Source organism: Lampetra fluviatilis, chromosome 35 (assembly GCF_964198595.1).
Source record: "Lampetra fluviatilis chromosome 35, kcLamFluv1.1, whole genome shotgun sequence".
Lineage (NCBI taxonomy): Eukaryota > Metazoa > Chordata > Hyperoartia > Petromyzontiformes > Petromyzontidae > Lampetra > Lampetra fluviatilis.
The window spans coordinates 1,022,224-1,038,719 of record NC_136309.1 but is presented as its reverse complement, the minus strand read 5'-3'; the positions used below and the strand labels follow the sequence as shown (position 1 = coordinate 1,038,719).

Genomic DNA, 16,496 nt, shown 5'->3' with positions numbered 1-16,496 from the left:
CATCGGAGCAGCGCAGAGCTCCGATCAGCGCAGGTCGGCTACGTACGGCGGTGCGGAAGAAGAAGTTCGACGTGCGGCGCGCACGTGCGGGGCTGTGGTGGGGCCGCGTTGAGCCGGGACAGCCCAAAGTGAACCAGAACGTGCCAATACGCGAACGCAGGCCGGGAATGATCCGGGATAAGCTCGAAGAGCCCGGGATGAGTCGGAATGTGCCGGAATGAACTGGAGCGATCCAGAAAAAAATCGTCTTGAGACTCGGCGAAGATTTTCTTTGTTTGATGACTGCTATCATTAATAGTGTCGCCTGTGACCAGTTGTCCTGGAATGTGTCTGCTCAAATCTCGGAAGCCAAGCAGGGTTGGGGTGGGATCGTGCTTTGTAAAGACGACTGCTATGCACAGACAACTTGTCAGAGACCTTCAGGGGCTCTGTAGTGGGCAGCAGAGGTCAGTCCAGCAAAATCCATTGTCCTACTGTATTTCTGTGCTCTGACACCTATGCTCTGTCTTCATCAAGGTGCACTGACCAGCGTGGTGAAGTATGGTCAAATAGCCCCCACGAACTGCACGGTGCGGGGAAGCTTTTATCCAGCAGTAGATTGGCTAAACAGCTGTGTATGTGTGAACGCAATCGACGTTATTATTTTTGTTTTAATTTAGTTTTTTATTATTTTTAAATGTTCGAGTAAGTATTAATGTCGCACCACACCAATTACTCCTAGATATAAAAAAAATCCCTACGCCCGTGTGGCCTTTCCTCCCGACCACTGCGCGACACCTGCGGCCCCATGGAGAGCCAACCTGCAGAGGCCTTTATGAGAGAATAATGTCTCCAGGGGTGTCCATTCTGCCGAGACATCCTGCCTATTGATGAATCAATGAAGAGCATCAATGTGTCTCATCATGCGAGGATCCTGTTAACTAAATTGGATGGAGATCGGTTGTTGCCGCTGTTAAACGCGTCTGGCATTTTGTTCACATTGCACGGAAAGTATGTCACCGTGGTTCCTCTTGACGGGTAAAAATAATGACGAGAATAATTGTACAGACCTCTGTCAATCCACCGTTGGATGAAGGCCCTCCCCACCCACCGTGCCAATCACAGGGCCCGTTTGGCCACACGTCACCATGCTGCTCCGGGGGCAGGTTGGCAAAGGGGGCCCTGAGACTCGTTCATTATCACCCGCCCATTGATACTCATCCTGGTCAGGAACCAAACTCAGGTCACCGGGTTCCATAGCGCAGGCAGCTAACCACGGTGCCAGTGGTCCCCTAACGGGTACGTTTCTGCATGTATTTAAAAGAGGCGTTCTCTATTACAATTAGTTTCTCATTTTCCTTTGGCAGGGGCACCAATCTCCATATAAAATATTGCATTGCATTGATGCCCATCACTCGGTGCAATCTCAGCAGCTGGTGCTAAGTTTACTGACCTAGAGTGTGTAGTGTAGCGTCCATGCAAGCGTTTGTGCCTATGTTTTATCTTGAATAAGTGGGGTTAACTTCCTGCATGTGGACGCTCATGCGTCATAGGGCCGTGAGTGCACCCACGTGAATCACCGAGAGGCCGCTGGTTCAGGAGCCCCTGTGTGCGCGCACGCCGTACTCTTGTGCCTGAAAGCTGAGTGCCTCTGGGCCGAATGCTCGACGGAGCCGTTTAGCGATGCTCGCAAGCCGCGGGTTGCTGCATTAAAGCGCTTTTGCCGAGCTGAGCTTGCGTGCGATTGGTCCGCACGTGCCCACGACACGCGGACGCAATTTCGTTACGGCAAGTGGTGATTGCTCAATCATGGTACGAATGCGATGGGGCCGTATTGCATTATTGTGCATTAATGCTGCGTGTCTCTCTCTATAATCAGCTTTTAATGCGGTTTTAGCGCTGCGCTGATAGCGTTATCCGCACCATACTGAATCCGTGCTTACAGCGCCCAAGCAAATTATGTCCCAATTTCCACGGTGCAGGCTGCGACGGTGCCACAGCTGCCGAGACCACGTCGGCGCAGCGCTTTCCGTGCGGCGTGTATGCCGCAAAGGTCATGCACTCCAGTGCTGGATTATAAAAACGCCTTCTCTGGGACTGACTTCAGATGCCTGCGCTCCACACAACATAAACAATGCCTTCTAAAGCCAGCCATGCGCAGGGATTTAGGAAGTGGTTTTGAAATGAAAGCTATTTTGGAAAAAAAGTTCACTCGCCCCTTCTTTATACATGTCTGCCGATATTTGGAGACGATTGAGCCAAGCCCAGAGATTGTGGGTGGCAGTGAAATGAGGGCCACACAAGCGTGACAGGGTGTGAAGAAACACAGTCGCCAGTATGGGGCAAGAGTGAGTGTTTGACTCAGAGATGTAAGGGATTCATGCTGGGCGTGCTTTTCTTATATGAGCGGCATAAAGCTCGTGCTGCTGTGGATGTCAGGTTACGCGAATGGCATCGTTTAGTGTCGTACGGTACGTTCCTTGGAAGATTTGCATGAGCAGATTGATCTTTGAACCAGAGGAGTCGCTGCTTGCGAGCTCAGGTGATGGGTGAAATACACTGAAATCTTGCCATGAATCGGTGAAATGCATGTTTTAATACATTAAATACATACTCTTTGGTTCTTTCGGTAAAGTCACGTGGGTATAAAATAAAATATATCAAGGCGTTTCGGGCGCAACACAAGCGTCCGTCATCAGGTGGGAAAGATTTATTTTCTACCTACTTGACTTTACCGAAAGAACCAAAGAGTATGGATTCCTGCAGTCACGAAAGCTTCAAATCAAAATTAAATACTGTACAATGCAAAGTTTTTTTAGAATTAATATCCAACAACGATAGAGCGCAAGGTTTCTAGAAACGAGCAGAGCACGTGGTGGTTTGACACGCCCAAAGGCCTCAGTCTCACACGCGCTCCATAGTGGTGACCTTACGCTCTCTCTTTCTCGCTGGGTCTGGCTTTGAGAGCTTTGTCTCGGCTGTGTTTGAATGCAAGCTGTTCAATGTTTAAGGGGGGTCCAAGCCATGGTTAGTCCTAGCCGCCCGCCACCTACGGGATCGAGCCACATGTTGATAACAAGTCCTGGTCAATCTTACTCGCTTGTCTGGCGTGTTGGTGCTCTCGCCATTGAGGCGGTGTTTCTTTTGCACGATCAATATCTCGATTCCTGCAGATGTTGCGTGACGCGGAGAGGCATAGCCAGGACGCGCTGTCTACTGTAAAGGTGACATCACAGATCACACGGCATGTTTTGTGCTGTGTGTTCTGTCCCATTTTCAGAATTTGAAAAATGACCCGCAATATGATGAAAAGCTCATCGTGATTTTGATGGAATTTTTAAATTAGTCTTGAGTCTTAGTGAAACTTTTTTTGGGTAATTCGGATGAGGTGATCGATCATCTTTGCCATCTCCGGTTATTGATTCTGCAGTCACATTCCTTCTTTCTCTCTCTTGCCACCACCGCCAGGTTAATCTGGTTTCACCTTGTTGTTGTTTTATCGATGTCCTTAGCAAACCCTTCTGCAGGCAGTCTTGTGCCTGGTCATCTGTGTATTGGCTTCCATTTGTATGACAATGTTGACGAGCCCATTCTCACCATGTGTCCCACCCACTTAATAATTTTCTTCCTGATAACGTCAATGGTTTTTTTGTTCGGTTTCTAACTAATGCATCGGGGCGTTTGTCTATTTAAGTGGTTCAAAGTGGATTTGGACACCAGTTATTCTCACAGACATCTCGCCTATGTTCAAGGGCCATCATTATTCAGCTTTATGAATCTCTGCCACGTGTTGTATAATGAGGACTTCCACTTTCAATTTAACTTTCATTTTCATTTCATCATCATGCTGTAAACAAACAAACTTCTCTCAAAATCTAATCTCACTTCCGTCTTTATTTTCTGTACCGCCGCAGAGATAAATTAACCTGGGGCACCTTTCCTATGTGCCTTGCTCCGTCGTCTGTATTTGTTGTTCTGGACCATATCTGCATGCTGCTCTCACGATCATTGTCTCAGCCTTTCCCATTGTTATTCCCCAGTCCACTCTCCTCTTCTGACACAGCGGTGCATTCCACGAGCTAAAACATTATTTCAGCTATCAGTACCGTCTCGTCGGCAAATGCCGCACACTGTGCATTTACGTCATTGATAGAAATGCCTGATTGCATTCCTCTCTATCGGCCCCCGTATGTAATCTAATACAATGTTAAACAAAGTTGCCGATAGGATCTCAGCCTTGTCGAAGGCCTGTCAGTGTCACGGGCTTTAAAAGGACATTATCATTGCAGGCATTGATATGCAATTGAATTTAGATGTTATACGAATCCAAATTACATTGCAAAATTGCATTGTATTGATTAAGCACTCACAGCACCGTGGCAAGAAATATATTTCATCACATTGGACTTACATGTTTGAAATGAATCCGTTTTAAAATGAATTTGTAGAATTGAGGTTAAACGGAGGAATGTTTGTACGTGCGTCAATATGTACTAAAGATTGCGAGCAGCAATAACTCTGTTCTACGTGAAGCGCAAGCGCGCACGAATTCTTACCATTGCTGGTGTTGAGTTTTAAAATGAAGTCCTTGTGCAACATCAGCAAATGGAATTACATCCGCTGGAAATGAAAGCCGGCCATTGAAAATGCATCCCCGTCATTCTTTTCCATTCAACATGGTGAGTATTTAAAATTATGAAAGCCATTCCGCGTGGCTTTATTCATTTTCGATATAAAACCAAATTGCTAGACACATTCTCATCCTTGAAAGTGCTTCTGAAAGCAGCAAGCTTAATTAAGATAGTAAGCCGAGAAAGAGCTTAAAAATGCAACATCTCTCTCTCTCTCAACGGATGCTCTTTGGAAAGATTCGCAAGAGGAGGCATGTGATGGGTTGCGATGGTTCATTGACATTCGAACTGCGGTGCGATACTCGGCTACGGCTGAAACCCTCTTGCCTCTCTCTCTCTCCCCCGAGTGTTTTTATGCCGAAAGGTCAGCAGCGTTGTTTACAAATGCCTTTCCTTGTTCTTTATTTTCTTTGGCGCAGAGCAATTATTTATATATATATAAAGAAAAAACGAGCACAAGAACAAATTGCAGCTTTTAGGCTGCCAAGTGGCTCGGTGAGCTGAATCTCCTCTGGTGCCGTGTGATTAATATTCCTGGCGACCTCCAGGGTCTTCAGTTCGATTCCTCCACGAAAAAACCCCCCAAAAACGTTACAATATAAAAGGGAGAAGCGATTTCAATTCTTTCTGCTCGAGCGACCCCTTTAAAGCAACCTGCACTGGAGTATGTGATGACCTGGAACCCTGTGAGACTAGCAACAGTTTCATCTGCAAGTGTCCTGGTAAATTGAGGCAATGCCATCTTCATATATTACACGTGGAAAACCTTAGCTAGTCACGACGCGGCTTTGAACACTGGGAATAGGACGTCTGACAATTGGTGAAGCTTGGTTGAGCGACGGTTACTGAGCAGTGGCACATGGCACACGTGACCGTGTCTGGCTGAGCATTAAGGGATATTGTAATTCATCGATGGTCCACTCTGTGGAAGCTCAGGTTTACATTGGAAATAACGTGTGTTGTCTCAATGAGCTTCCTTCCCGGTTGTTTTTATGATGATAATGATTATGAGTCGGATGATCATCGATCATCACGGTTGGCTACGTACGGTGCGAAAGAAGTTCAACATACATACATACACGTTGACTTTAGAAACGCATGTACATATTAAATACGCAAACCACCGTATATGTGCACCGCAGCACCTCTGTATATTGCAGAGTAGCCCTCTGCATAAAAAAAAAACTCTTTTGGAAAATGACGAAAGCGACAATAAAGCTCAGCTTTTCAAATCAACTGCATCGTGAAGCCCAATAAACAGGACAACGGTGCAGCCCTGTAATGTTTTGCTCGCACCACTGTTGGAAATACCCACACTTGACCCCACCATCGGCTAACTGTGGTCGAGTATAGCCACTTAGACTGCTGGGTTGACAGACGTGGGGTGGTTTAAATAAAACTAATTCCACACCGAGAGGTCAAATCAAATCGGCGACCTATGGATTGCACATCCAGTGTGCAAACTCTTACACCACGGAGGCTCAAAAGGCCGAATAGATTTTCTGTCTCTTCATGCATTCATCCGTGTGCCGGGCAGAGATGTTAACTCCCTCGCGTGGTATGCAGGAGGTCGTGGATTCGATCCCGACCCTGACGTCTCCTGTATATTTGGAGTGTGCGTGTTCTCTCCGTGGTCGTGTGGATTTTTATCCGGGTTCTCCAGTTTTTCCTTCCACATTTGAGTATTTGGCTGCTATAAATGTCCACGTGTTAAGCCACTTCGTTGAGCTATCATTTGTGGCCAGGTCGCTTCTGAAAGAGCGCTATATAGCTCAATGGACCTCACCTGGTGAAGTAGAAAATAGTTTTTAATAGGCGCTCGCTCACAACACCTGTCCCGGTGTCCGTGGAGGCGGGACGTGAGTGGCCGCGTTGCCTTGTGTCTGCGTGTGCGTCTCAGAGAGGCCTGCGGCGCCGCGAGGCGGTGGCGGCGGCGCGCGGCCTCCTGCAGGAGGTGCTGGACGGGGTCCGCACGCCCCCGCGGGCCCCCTCGCCCACCGGCGCTCGCCTCTCCGACGGCGACCGCTTCAGCCTCAGCAACCCACAGGTGGTGGTGGACCGCGTGCGCCTCGCTCCCAGCTGGCACGAGAGGGCGGGGAGCAATAGGAGCATGGACGAGGAGCGGAGAGGGAAGAGGAGGAGAAATATTTGAGTTGGAGTAAGGGGAGCTGAAAGTGGAGCCGGAAGAAGTGGAGAATGAGATGGAGGAGGAACAGGGGCAGGAGAAGAAGGGAGATAGCACAGCAAGTTCTCAGAGGATGCAGGAGTTATATGAATTATATTAATGGTGACAATAATTATAGTTATTATGTGATGATATTGGAGATTATACTGAAAATAGTAATCATGGTGGTCATAGTGATGAGAGCAATGACGATCATGATGTGTTTGGTTCGTAAGAAGAGGATGGTGATTACAATTTTAGCCATGATGATGGTTTAATGTGTTTGATGATGGCAATGAGAGCATTTCACGATGTTGTTAAAACATTCACAGTTGGGAAATATGGTTGCGTTTAGAACGGTTGGAGTGCCATATTCCGTGAATGATGATGATGGTGAAACTTTTACTATTTAAATAAATAAAACATTTACCAGGTAAGGCCCACTGAGCTATGTAGCTCTTTTTCAGAAGCGACCTGGTCACGAACAATAACCCAATGATGTGGCTTATCATGTGGAAATTTACAGCAGCCAAATATTTTTAAAACCGGAGTACCTGGGAAAAGAAATTCACGCGACCATGGGGAGAACATGCAAACTCCAAATATATCGAAGCTACGACCTCCTGTAGACCAGGCAAGGTACTTAACATCTGGCCACCACAACGAGATGTTTGGTTATTTCGATTATTTGGCTGCTATAAATGTCCACATGATAAGCCACTTCATTCAGCTATCTTAGGCGGCCATGTCACTTCTGAAAAATGAGCTAATAGCTCAGTGGGCTTTACCTGGTAACATAAACATAGATATGTATATATATTTTTTATAGTAATTTGCTTCACTTTCTTATACTTTGCACTGTTTTTCTATTGTTATTCTAACTTTCTCACCCACCCCATACACTGGACATTTGTGAAAAAAGAGCCGTATAGCTCATCGTATAAATAATGATTCTGATTCTAATAATAACAACAGCGATGATAACGATGATTGCCATGTGAGAATTCAAAGCCTTCCCTGCTGTGCACGAGCGCGTTGCGCCCGTCACTCCGCGCTCGACCCTTGCCGTGTGTTCGGTGTCCGCACGCAGCTCCACTACCACTTTGAGGTGGTGGAGAGCCTCAAGCAGCTGTATGCGGAGCACGCGGCCCCCGCGGGACACGGCGTCACGCCGCAGTGGGACTTCTGCCTGAGATCCTGCAGGGCGGTACGTGCTGGAAGAGATAGAAAAACGTACGCGTGTCTGCGTGTGTGTTGGGGAGGAGAGCGGTAGCAAGGTGGTTAGCGCTGCTGCGCTACGAAACCGTTCGGACCGAATTCAATTCCCGCTCGTGGCCAACACCGGTGACGATTATCTGAACCGTTTCTGGGCCTCCTCTAAGCCTACTCGGCCTCCTATGAGTACCTGGTGCGGTGTGTAAACATCGCCACTCAGGAGACAAAGGCAGCCGGGCACGGTTCTCGCCACCCACCCCCTCGTGTGCCGTGAAGCTCTTCATCGGTGCTACTCGCTAACAACACTTTCCCTAACAGTCTGTTAAACGTTATACGGGGGGTCTTCGTCTTTGTGTGAAGGTCATTGCATGAGTAACGTGGCTGGCTGGCAGATGCATGGGACCATTAATGGTGACGTCGTTATCCAGAGCCGAGGTGGGACACGTCGCCAGACTCGATGATGGAGACCGGTGGCCGAGACTATCAAGGGGATGGCAGCCAGTGAAGTAAACGCGCCTGAGAGGAGGCCGTCCACCGTGAATGTAGAGCGATGATATCAGCTTTTGTCTCGTATCCAGATGGATTGTTGCATCGCAGGATCAGTCGGATGGCAACGGCTTGGGGAAGCCTTCATCCAGCAGAGGATAGCTCGTCGCTGACGATGATTCATCTAGCAGTGAGTTTATAATGGTTGATAGGTGATGATAATGACGATTTTACTGGGCAGGCATATAATGATGCATTGATTCATATATTGAAAGTGTTACTTTAGCTGCAGTGAATTGTTTGTGTGATTTTGCTATTCGTGATTCACGAAAATGTTTTGCTAAATTTGGATTTTAATTAATCATGACGGTTCCTTATTCACTGAGGGTGGTGAGTTGTTACGTGCCTCCCAATGATTCATACATACGTTGTGAATATATAAAAAGTTATGCCAGCTATTGCTGTGTTTTAGCCACTGAAAAGTGTCTCTCCCTGAACAAATGAACAACAGAGCAGCGCTCATCTCTGTTGGCCGCGTTGACCCTGAAGTGTAAATTGCAGATGACCATGTCAGGGACAGGTTTGTCTGTATGATGACCTCTTGTTAGCTTCTGACAAAGCGGTACTCATTTAATCAACCCTTGCGTTATGATGGGCTGTGTTCACGCTCAACTGGAATCTGAACTCATGCAGAGCGGGAATTCTGCCCACAGCGCCACCCAGTGCCAATGAGGTGGTGCTACACACTCGGCTGTATCGCCAGGGTTTTACAGTGGTTCATAATAGACGTCTAACCCAGAAACCTCTATTATGGATGATATTGGTCGCGAAAGCCTACGTGCTAATGTAACAGTGGTTGTTCTAGGGAGGGCCTGGCCCCTGCCACGGGAATGTGGAACTTCCACCACTGCCGCAGCAGGGCCCTCGTTGAAGATGAGCACTGCCCCATGCTTGTTGGAACGGGGAGAACCCCTTGACCTTTGTGCTGATTTAAGCTGTGCACTATTTGTGATACAGAGCAAATAACTAAACCTGCGGATTCGGAGCCGCACGCGGTGGCTCACTGAGGACTGCTGCTTCGTGACAGTTCTTTGTCAAGGTCCACCACAGTCCCGTGCTCACGACGTGCATTGCGGCTCTTGAACTGTTGAGCGTTGGTTTTTTTTGTACCGAATTAGTTTTAAAAAATGTCTCTTGTTGGGCAAAACAGTATGCACAGTGTACACTGTTAGGCACCACGGCGTCTCACTTGAATTCAATCTTTACACGAGTGCCAATTATTGATAACACTGCGACCGCACTGGGAACAAAGCGTCTCTCTCGGGTGCAACCGGTTCATCCCGAAGCCTGCGGAGTGACCGATTGCGATCGCTGGCTCCGAGCGGTCCCAGCGCTGTGCCGTTCCTGCCCTCGTGTGGAGTAACGCGTTATCGTAACACGCCAAGCACTGCCACTGGGCTACAACGTTACCACGACGAATTTTAAATTACTGGGTAAGGCTCCAGAAGCGGCCTGGCTATCACAAATGATAGCCCAACGGAGTGGCTTGTCATTTATAGCAGCCAAATACTCTAAACGCGTGATGTTGATTTTACATGTTTCTAAGTGTGGAGGGGAAAACCGGAGGATCCGGAGAAACATCCACACGACAGCGGGGAGAGCATGCAAACTCCAAATATACAGTTGTCAGGGTCAGGGTCGAACCCACGACCTCCTGTATACCAGGCGAGGTAGTTAACATCTCACGACTGCGGCGCCCTCATTGATTGGGGCAGCACCGCCGATTTATCTTCGGGAGCAGTCACATCGCGCTGCATTCTTGTGGCTCTGCTTGGCCAGTCTTGTGAACCATCCCAGACATTCGGCACAACGTATCGATGTATATGCCTCGCTACAGCAGAAGTGGTGACACATCATCGCGTCCATCATGTGTTACAGATTTGCAACTGTGGGGCTACGTTAGTCGGCTGTCTTTGAATCTGTGGTCTGGGTGAGCACAGGGAAGCCATGCATTGGGGCAGAGCGCAGGACAAACGCACTGCTCACCGCACCTGTTGTGCCACCTGTTGTTGTGAATGAACTTCCATCTTCTCTGTGTTTAAAAGTAGCTGTGAGCCCTTTGGGACGGTGGCTCTGTGATGCGAAAGGCCGGAACACTTATGATACGTGTACAAGGTGCCCTATTAAATGGCACGAATAATAATTGACAGCACTGCTGGATGAAGGCCACCCCAAGCATGTCAATTATAGGGGTTGCTTCACCATACCTCACCATTCTGGGTCATAGTGGATTGGTGAGGGTGGGGCCTAGGACGAGTTCAGATATTACTTGCCATGAATGTTAATTGTGGCCGGGAATTGAACTTGGGCCGCCGAGTTCACAGCGCAGTGTTTTACCCACTGCGCCGTCACCCCCCACACCCGTTTGCCTTACCCGCTATGGTACGTTACCACATATTGACTGTGCATGATGCAGCAACAGTTTTGTGTCACGACTCTAGACTCAACCTATCGTAAATATATATATCATCTAAAATCCCGTGTCCCTAACCGAAGGTGGCCGTGACACCGTACCGCAGGTGCTGCTGTCGATCGCCGATGCAGACAGGAGGGAGGCGGCTCTGGCCGAGTTTAACAGAGACGCTGTGCAGCTCTCGGCCGCTCCGCTGACTGCGCACTACAGGCACATGCACAGCATCGGGTAGGAGACGCACTGGCCGAGTCGCAGCGTCTCCCTGCTCACACGAGCTTCGGGCTGGCGCTCGGCTCGCCCTGCGCGCGTGTTCAACTTATTTTGCACCGTACGTAGCCAACCGTGCTAATCGGAGGTGCGTTGGTGTCCCGGTGCCAGCAGTGGACATTCCACATTCCCATGGCGGAGGCCAGACACTCCTTAGGACGGCCACCGTTGGTTATCCCACAAAGTGACGCTCAATCGGCCACTCGTGGGGCAAACGCCGTCCCGGACTGGAACTCGCAACCTGTCGACAGTGAAACTAATGATTTGATGATACTGCGTTGGCAGAGGTGCACAAGCACACATAACAAAATATAACTCAAGACATTCGTCAGTATACTACCTTAAAAATAAAAAGTATTCAATAGGCGACGTTTCGGGCAATGTCCCTTCATCACGCCACATATGCCTCCCTAGGCAATGCTATTGAGGAATGTGTTGATTTTTTTGTTAAATAGTGAGGCATGTTCCCAACCAAAAGTTATATCTGGTTCGATTCAAAGCAAAATGGCAATTAAGGAGTATTCCATCATGGAACTTGTCAAGCTGCGTGGTTAAGAACCATTCTACAAATTAAGAATTGACTCTTTGTATAAATACCACCATGTGCTCATATCAACGAATATTTGTTCTCTGGGATATTTGTTCCCCTCTACTTATTTATACCCCTCGGGAGGGGTAAAGGGTTAGCCTCTCCCTCTGTTAAGACGAAGTTAGGATCAAACCGAATATATAAAATAATTAAACAGTACTGAAAGCCAAATGAGCAAGTAATGTACAAAAAGTTTGGAAAGTGGTCTTAAAATTGATATCCATGGAGATTGACTTAAATGCAAATAAATATGTATTTGTTACAAAAAATGAAGGCTGTGCAAATGTTCGGAATGGGAACCATTATTCCCGAATTTTAGTTCATTTGGGGGAACGAATATTAATTTCTGTAGGAACCAACATTTAAGGGGGAACGTCTACCCTGTTGGACCGGCAGGTACCAGCTGCTGTCGCAGATGGTGGACGCGATGGTGGGGACCTCCATGCTACTGCGCCACTCCATGTCACTCCCGAACAGGGAGGGGGGTTTCTCCCCGGACGACGACACCGGTTGGTTGGACAGATGGATGGACGGGTGGACGGACGGGTGGATGGACGGGTGGTTGGTCGGACGGTCGAATGGATGGACGGGTGGATGGACGGGTGGATGGACGGTTGGATGGACGGGTGGATGGTCGGACGGTCGAATGGATGGACGGCTGGCGGGTGGGCCGGTCGGTCGGTTAGCATTGTGTCCAGAATTTTAACTATGAATGGGTGCCATGACAGAAAGATATCTGAAAATAGAGGCAAGTGCAAAAATAAGTAGGAAGAGTGCCTTCACATTCCCAAATGTTAACGCTTTACAGAGTTTTGTCAATCCGCCGCTGGATGAAGGCCTCGCCATCCCACGCCATTCGTGGGGGCTTCACCCATTGAGGTCAAACCAAGTGAGGTCCAATCTACTTCCCCAGTGGTTAACTTTAATGCACGAGATACATGATGCGTGCCTCCTCATCCGCAAGGTAAAAAAGGAGGGGTCCGAGTGGGCAAGGGGGAAGACCGGAAGAGCCATACTGGCAGAGAAGAGAAGAAGTCGACGGCCGGGAGGGACGACAGAAAGATGGTGAGAGAACCCAGGCTGGACTCGTTTTCCGAAAGAGCTTCCGAGCAAAAAGATTTAAATGATAGGAAGCGTCAAGTTACCCCCACTCCATGCCCGTCACGTGTGCAGCAGACTCATGACGACGCTCACTTCTCCATCATTTATAAAACAAAAAACCTCGTTTGTCAGCCACTGCACTCCAGCAGTGTTTGTTGCAAAGTGTTGAATGAGAGCTCATTGTAATAGGAAGGAGCCAGGGACCTATGTTATTGCTAAAAAGCTGTGTATGATCTCTGAGCTTTGGCCGAGGTAAAAAGAAACATACTCTGACCGACACCAGATTTCGCTATTATACCCACATCACTTGAGGATCGCAATGACCTGATGGCGCCGAGTTAAGCCTCAGCATGTTTCACATCATGCAATGCAAATTAATTAAGCATGGTTATATATGTTGACTTATTACACACCGTACGTAGCCAACCGCGCTGATCGTAGGTGCGGGGAATTTAGAACAAAGCGGCCGTGCAAGACAGCTTGGGATGCATCTGCTGCCACCCTTGAGCCTTGCTTTGGCTGATTGGCAGTGCGCACGGCTGTGTGTTGGTATGCGAAGGACCGGCCAGGCAGCAAGAAAGTGAAAATCAAAGAGGACAAAAAATCCAGCAGGACCTCCGGTGCGGCCAGAGACGGCAAGGAAGCCCCGTCTCTCGCCGACGGCGAGGCGGTGTCGCCCACGTCCACCCTCGCCGACCGCGCCACCCAGAACAAGTACGAGCTGCAGCTCTACATGCAGGTGGGTGTCGGGCAGGAGCCTTGATGCTCGGCGTTGCGAGAGCCTCGCCGTGCCAACCGAGTTGCCGACCGTACATGATTGGCACGTACGGTTCGTAATTCAGATGGGTCTCTTCCGCCCTGTTCTTGACCCTTGGTGCACGTGTGGCGACCCGCTTTGTCAATCCGCTGCTGGTCGACGGCCGCCCCAGCTCTCGTGAAGGACATTTGAACATACTTCACCACGCTGGTCAGTGCGGGTTGCTGAAGGTGGGATGGGGAGTGCAGAACAACGGATCTTGCTGCATTGCCCCCAACTGCCCACTGCACGTGTTAAACCCGGCTTTGGCGCACGGTAAGTCACCCCACCAAAAACTGTCCACGCTCGACCCCGTTTAGCTGCTTAGCTTCCTGGCTCAGGCACATTGTGGGAGATTTTGACTCGTTTAAATACCTCGTCTGATTTGAGCCTCGTGTGATTTAGATTCTCCCCAAACACTTACACGCTATGATATGTGACGTTGAAGTACAACATTTCCACGCACGATCTCTGTCCGATGATTGTTACATTCAAATGGTGGTAGCCTCCTACCTGTACACACCTTGGCACGAAGCCTCGCTGGGCCATGCTGGGCTTTGCCACGCTGCGCCATGCCGTGTTACGAAGGCACTTGTTTCTAGCAGGCAGTGCATCCATCATTGAGCCAATGTTTGCCGTGCGCGCATTATGCGTTGACTCGTGCGCGTGGCCATTGGTTAATTCACGATTTTGTTCAGTGCCTCTCCACTCGAGCATCATCACAGGCCTCCACCTCGTGACATCCTCTCTGAAATATGGCGCCGGACAAATAAATGTGCCGATTATTATAATTATAATTGTCATTAACGTTACAATTTTAGGCGAGTGGAGCAGACAAAACTGCACAAGCGAGACTGGATAACGAGAAACGGCACAAACGAGACGGTAGGCACGAGACAAAAGCCGACTGATTATTTTCATAGAATCGCCACTCTCTAAATTGTGAAAGTTTCCGAAGTGTCTGGGAAGGTTGAAACATCACATGCCCGAGCACTTTCGTGTGTGACAGAAGCCACTCAAGTGAACCGACAAGAGTAACGAGCACAAAACTAATATGAATTTTAATGGAAAATATTATAAATACAGAAAAGATGGCTCTTGGGCAGGAGTGAGCACTCGGCTTTGGCGGCGTCTGTCTATTCTGGTCGATCAATTTTATTTTCTAATCCAGTGCGACCACACATTTTCATCTGGTGCTCCAGTTCTCTTTCCACCTCCGCGTGCCACGTCAAGCGTAGAATATGTGGCTATATAACGTCACAGTTTTGCGCCCGCTTAAATATCTCCTAACATTTTTTTTTTATTTTGAACAGTAAAACCCGTTCGTGTGCATTTTATCACGCGAAAGTTTGTAGAAAGCTGCTGCCAGAGGTAGGCTTGGTTGTGTTTATGGGACTAAAATGTGTTTTCATATCTTGATAGGACGGCACGCAACTGTGCCTTCAGATCATGGCCAACGTCACCGGCATGTCACCGTAGCTTGTGGACATAAAGAGATTAACAAGTGAAATATGACGGGCTCAACGTAAATCGGGGAAAGCATCTTCGTAAACCTGTTGAGTGTAATGTGAGCAACTTGACATGCTAAGCCGCGGAATGTGAAATACGCGAATGTTGAATTTGAACTATTGTAATAGAAATGGGAGTTTTACATTTTCATTGAAAATAGGAAAAAAAACGAATAAACGAAGCAGTTACTTGGGTGTCCATGGGGCTCTGGTACATTGCATCTCATGTGACGGTCTGAGAACACTAAGCGGCCTGGTTGCTTGCAGAAGTGGGTTTCCCCGTTCGTTTTTGACCAAATGAGTAACGACCAACTCGCCCGATCTCAGCAGATCTCAGAAGCTACGAAGCTAAGAATCTGGGGTGAGCACTCGGGTGGGTGATCACCGGGGCTTGTCAGGAGTGGTAGGTGTGGGGTGGCAAGGTGGCCAGGTGGCAGTACAGAATGGCACCGCTTCATAGACGTTGGTTTTCTCTGGGTCCTCTCGTTTCCTCCCATATGCCGAACATTTATAAGCAACGGTATTGACCCCCCTCAATGCAAGACCCTCCTGAACAAAGAGCCTTGAGACTAATTGAGGCGTTCCTGGGTATTTCAATCATTGACTTTCACGCCATCTTTTACATCCGTATTTAACCATAATTTTTTTTGTATAAAATCGTAATTTTCAGCCTGACAGAACGGCCACGATCCACTGCTTCAGATCAAATTGTTCGGCTCCGTTATATCACACCGGTCAACCAAGTTGAGCGCAGCCGGTTCAATCAACCCCCATTGATCGACACGGTGTGGAGAGGCCTTCATTCAGCAGTGGGCTGTTTAATGATTGAATCAGTCAGTGGCCTGGTCATGTGGTCGTCTGTCCTCAACCTTGCCGATTTGGCTTTGCTGCTGCAGAGCACAGAGAGATGCGTTCGCTCAGTGGCTGTTCACTTCTTCTCCTCCACTGCCTCTGTCTGGAATACATCACTCTTGTTAGCCTGACTCAGCTCCTCTTCCGTTCCGCTCCCTGCTCAGGACATGCTGTGCCTCTTCACCTACGACTGACGCTTCAAACACTTTCTTCCACTGCAATGGAGCTCTCCTCCTCGTTATCACAAACCGTTCCTTTCTATCCTTTCATTCAACTGTTGTTTTCCCATTGTGTCCATCACTTTGGTATATTGTTGTGTGTAAATGTCGCATTTACACACTGTGTGAATTAAAACTGTAAATGGAGCTCAGTATTGGGATGCATTCATCCTCTGTGCGCTTTACATTGGAACAACTATTCACCGATTCACTCCCG

At 48.4% G+C, this 16,496-nt stretch overlaps 1 protein-coding gene across 5 annotated transcripts in view; it reads left to right on the top strand.

Annotated features, from left to right (window-relative positions):
- Positions 1-16,496, top strand: part of MYCBPAP (MYCBP associated protein) — an 82,887-nt gene that overhangs the window by 63,895 nt on the left and 2,496 nt on the right. For 2 of the 5 annotated variants that reach the window (XM_078872623.1, XM_078872624.1), the window contains 6 exons: positions 6,511-6,657; positions 7,865-7,981; positions 11,055-11,176; positions 12,201-12,313; positions 12,769-12,869; positions 13,465-13,619. In XM_078872623.1, coding sequence (XP_078728749.1) covers positions 6,511-6,657; positions 7,865-7,981; positions 11,055-11,176; positions 12,201-12,313; positions 12,769-12,869; positions 13,465-13,619 — 755 coding nt within the window. Of the gene's footprint in view, positions 1-6,510; positions 6,658-7,864; positions 7,982-11,054; positions 11,177-12,200; positions 12,314-12,768; positions 12,870-13,464; positions 13,645-16,496 lie in introns of all 5 variants that reach the window. The other 3 variants (XM_078872625.1, XM_078872626.1, XM_078872627.1) reach the window with 3 other exon arrangements.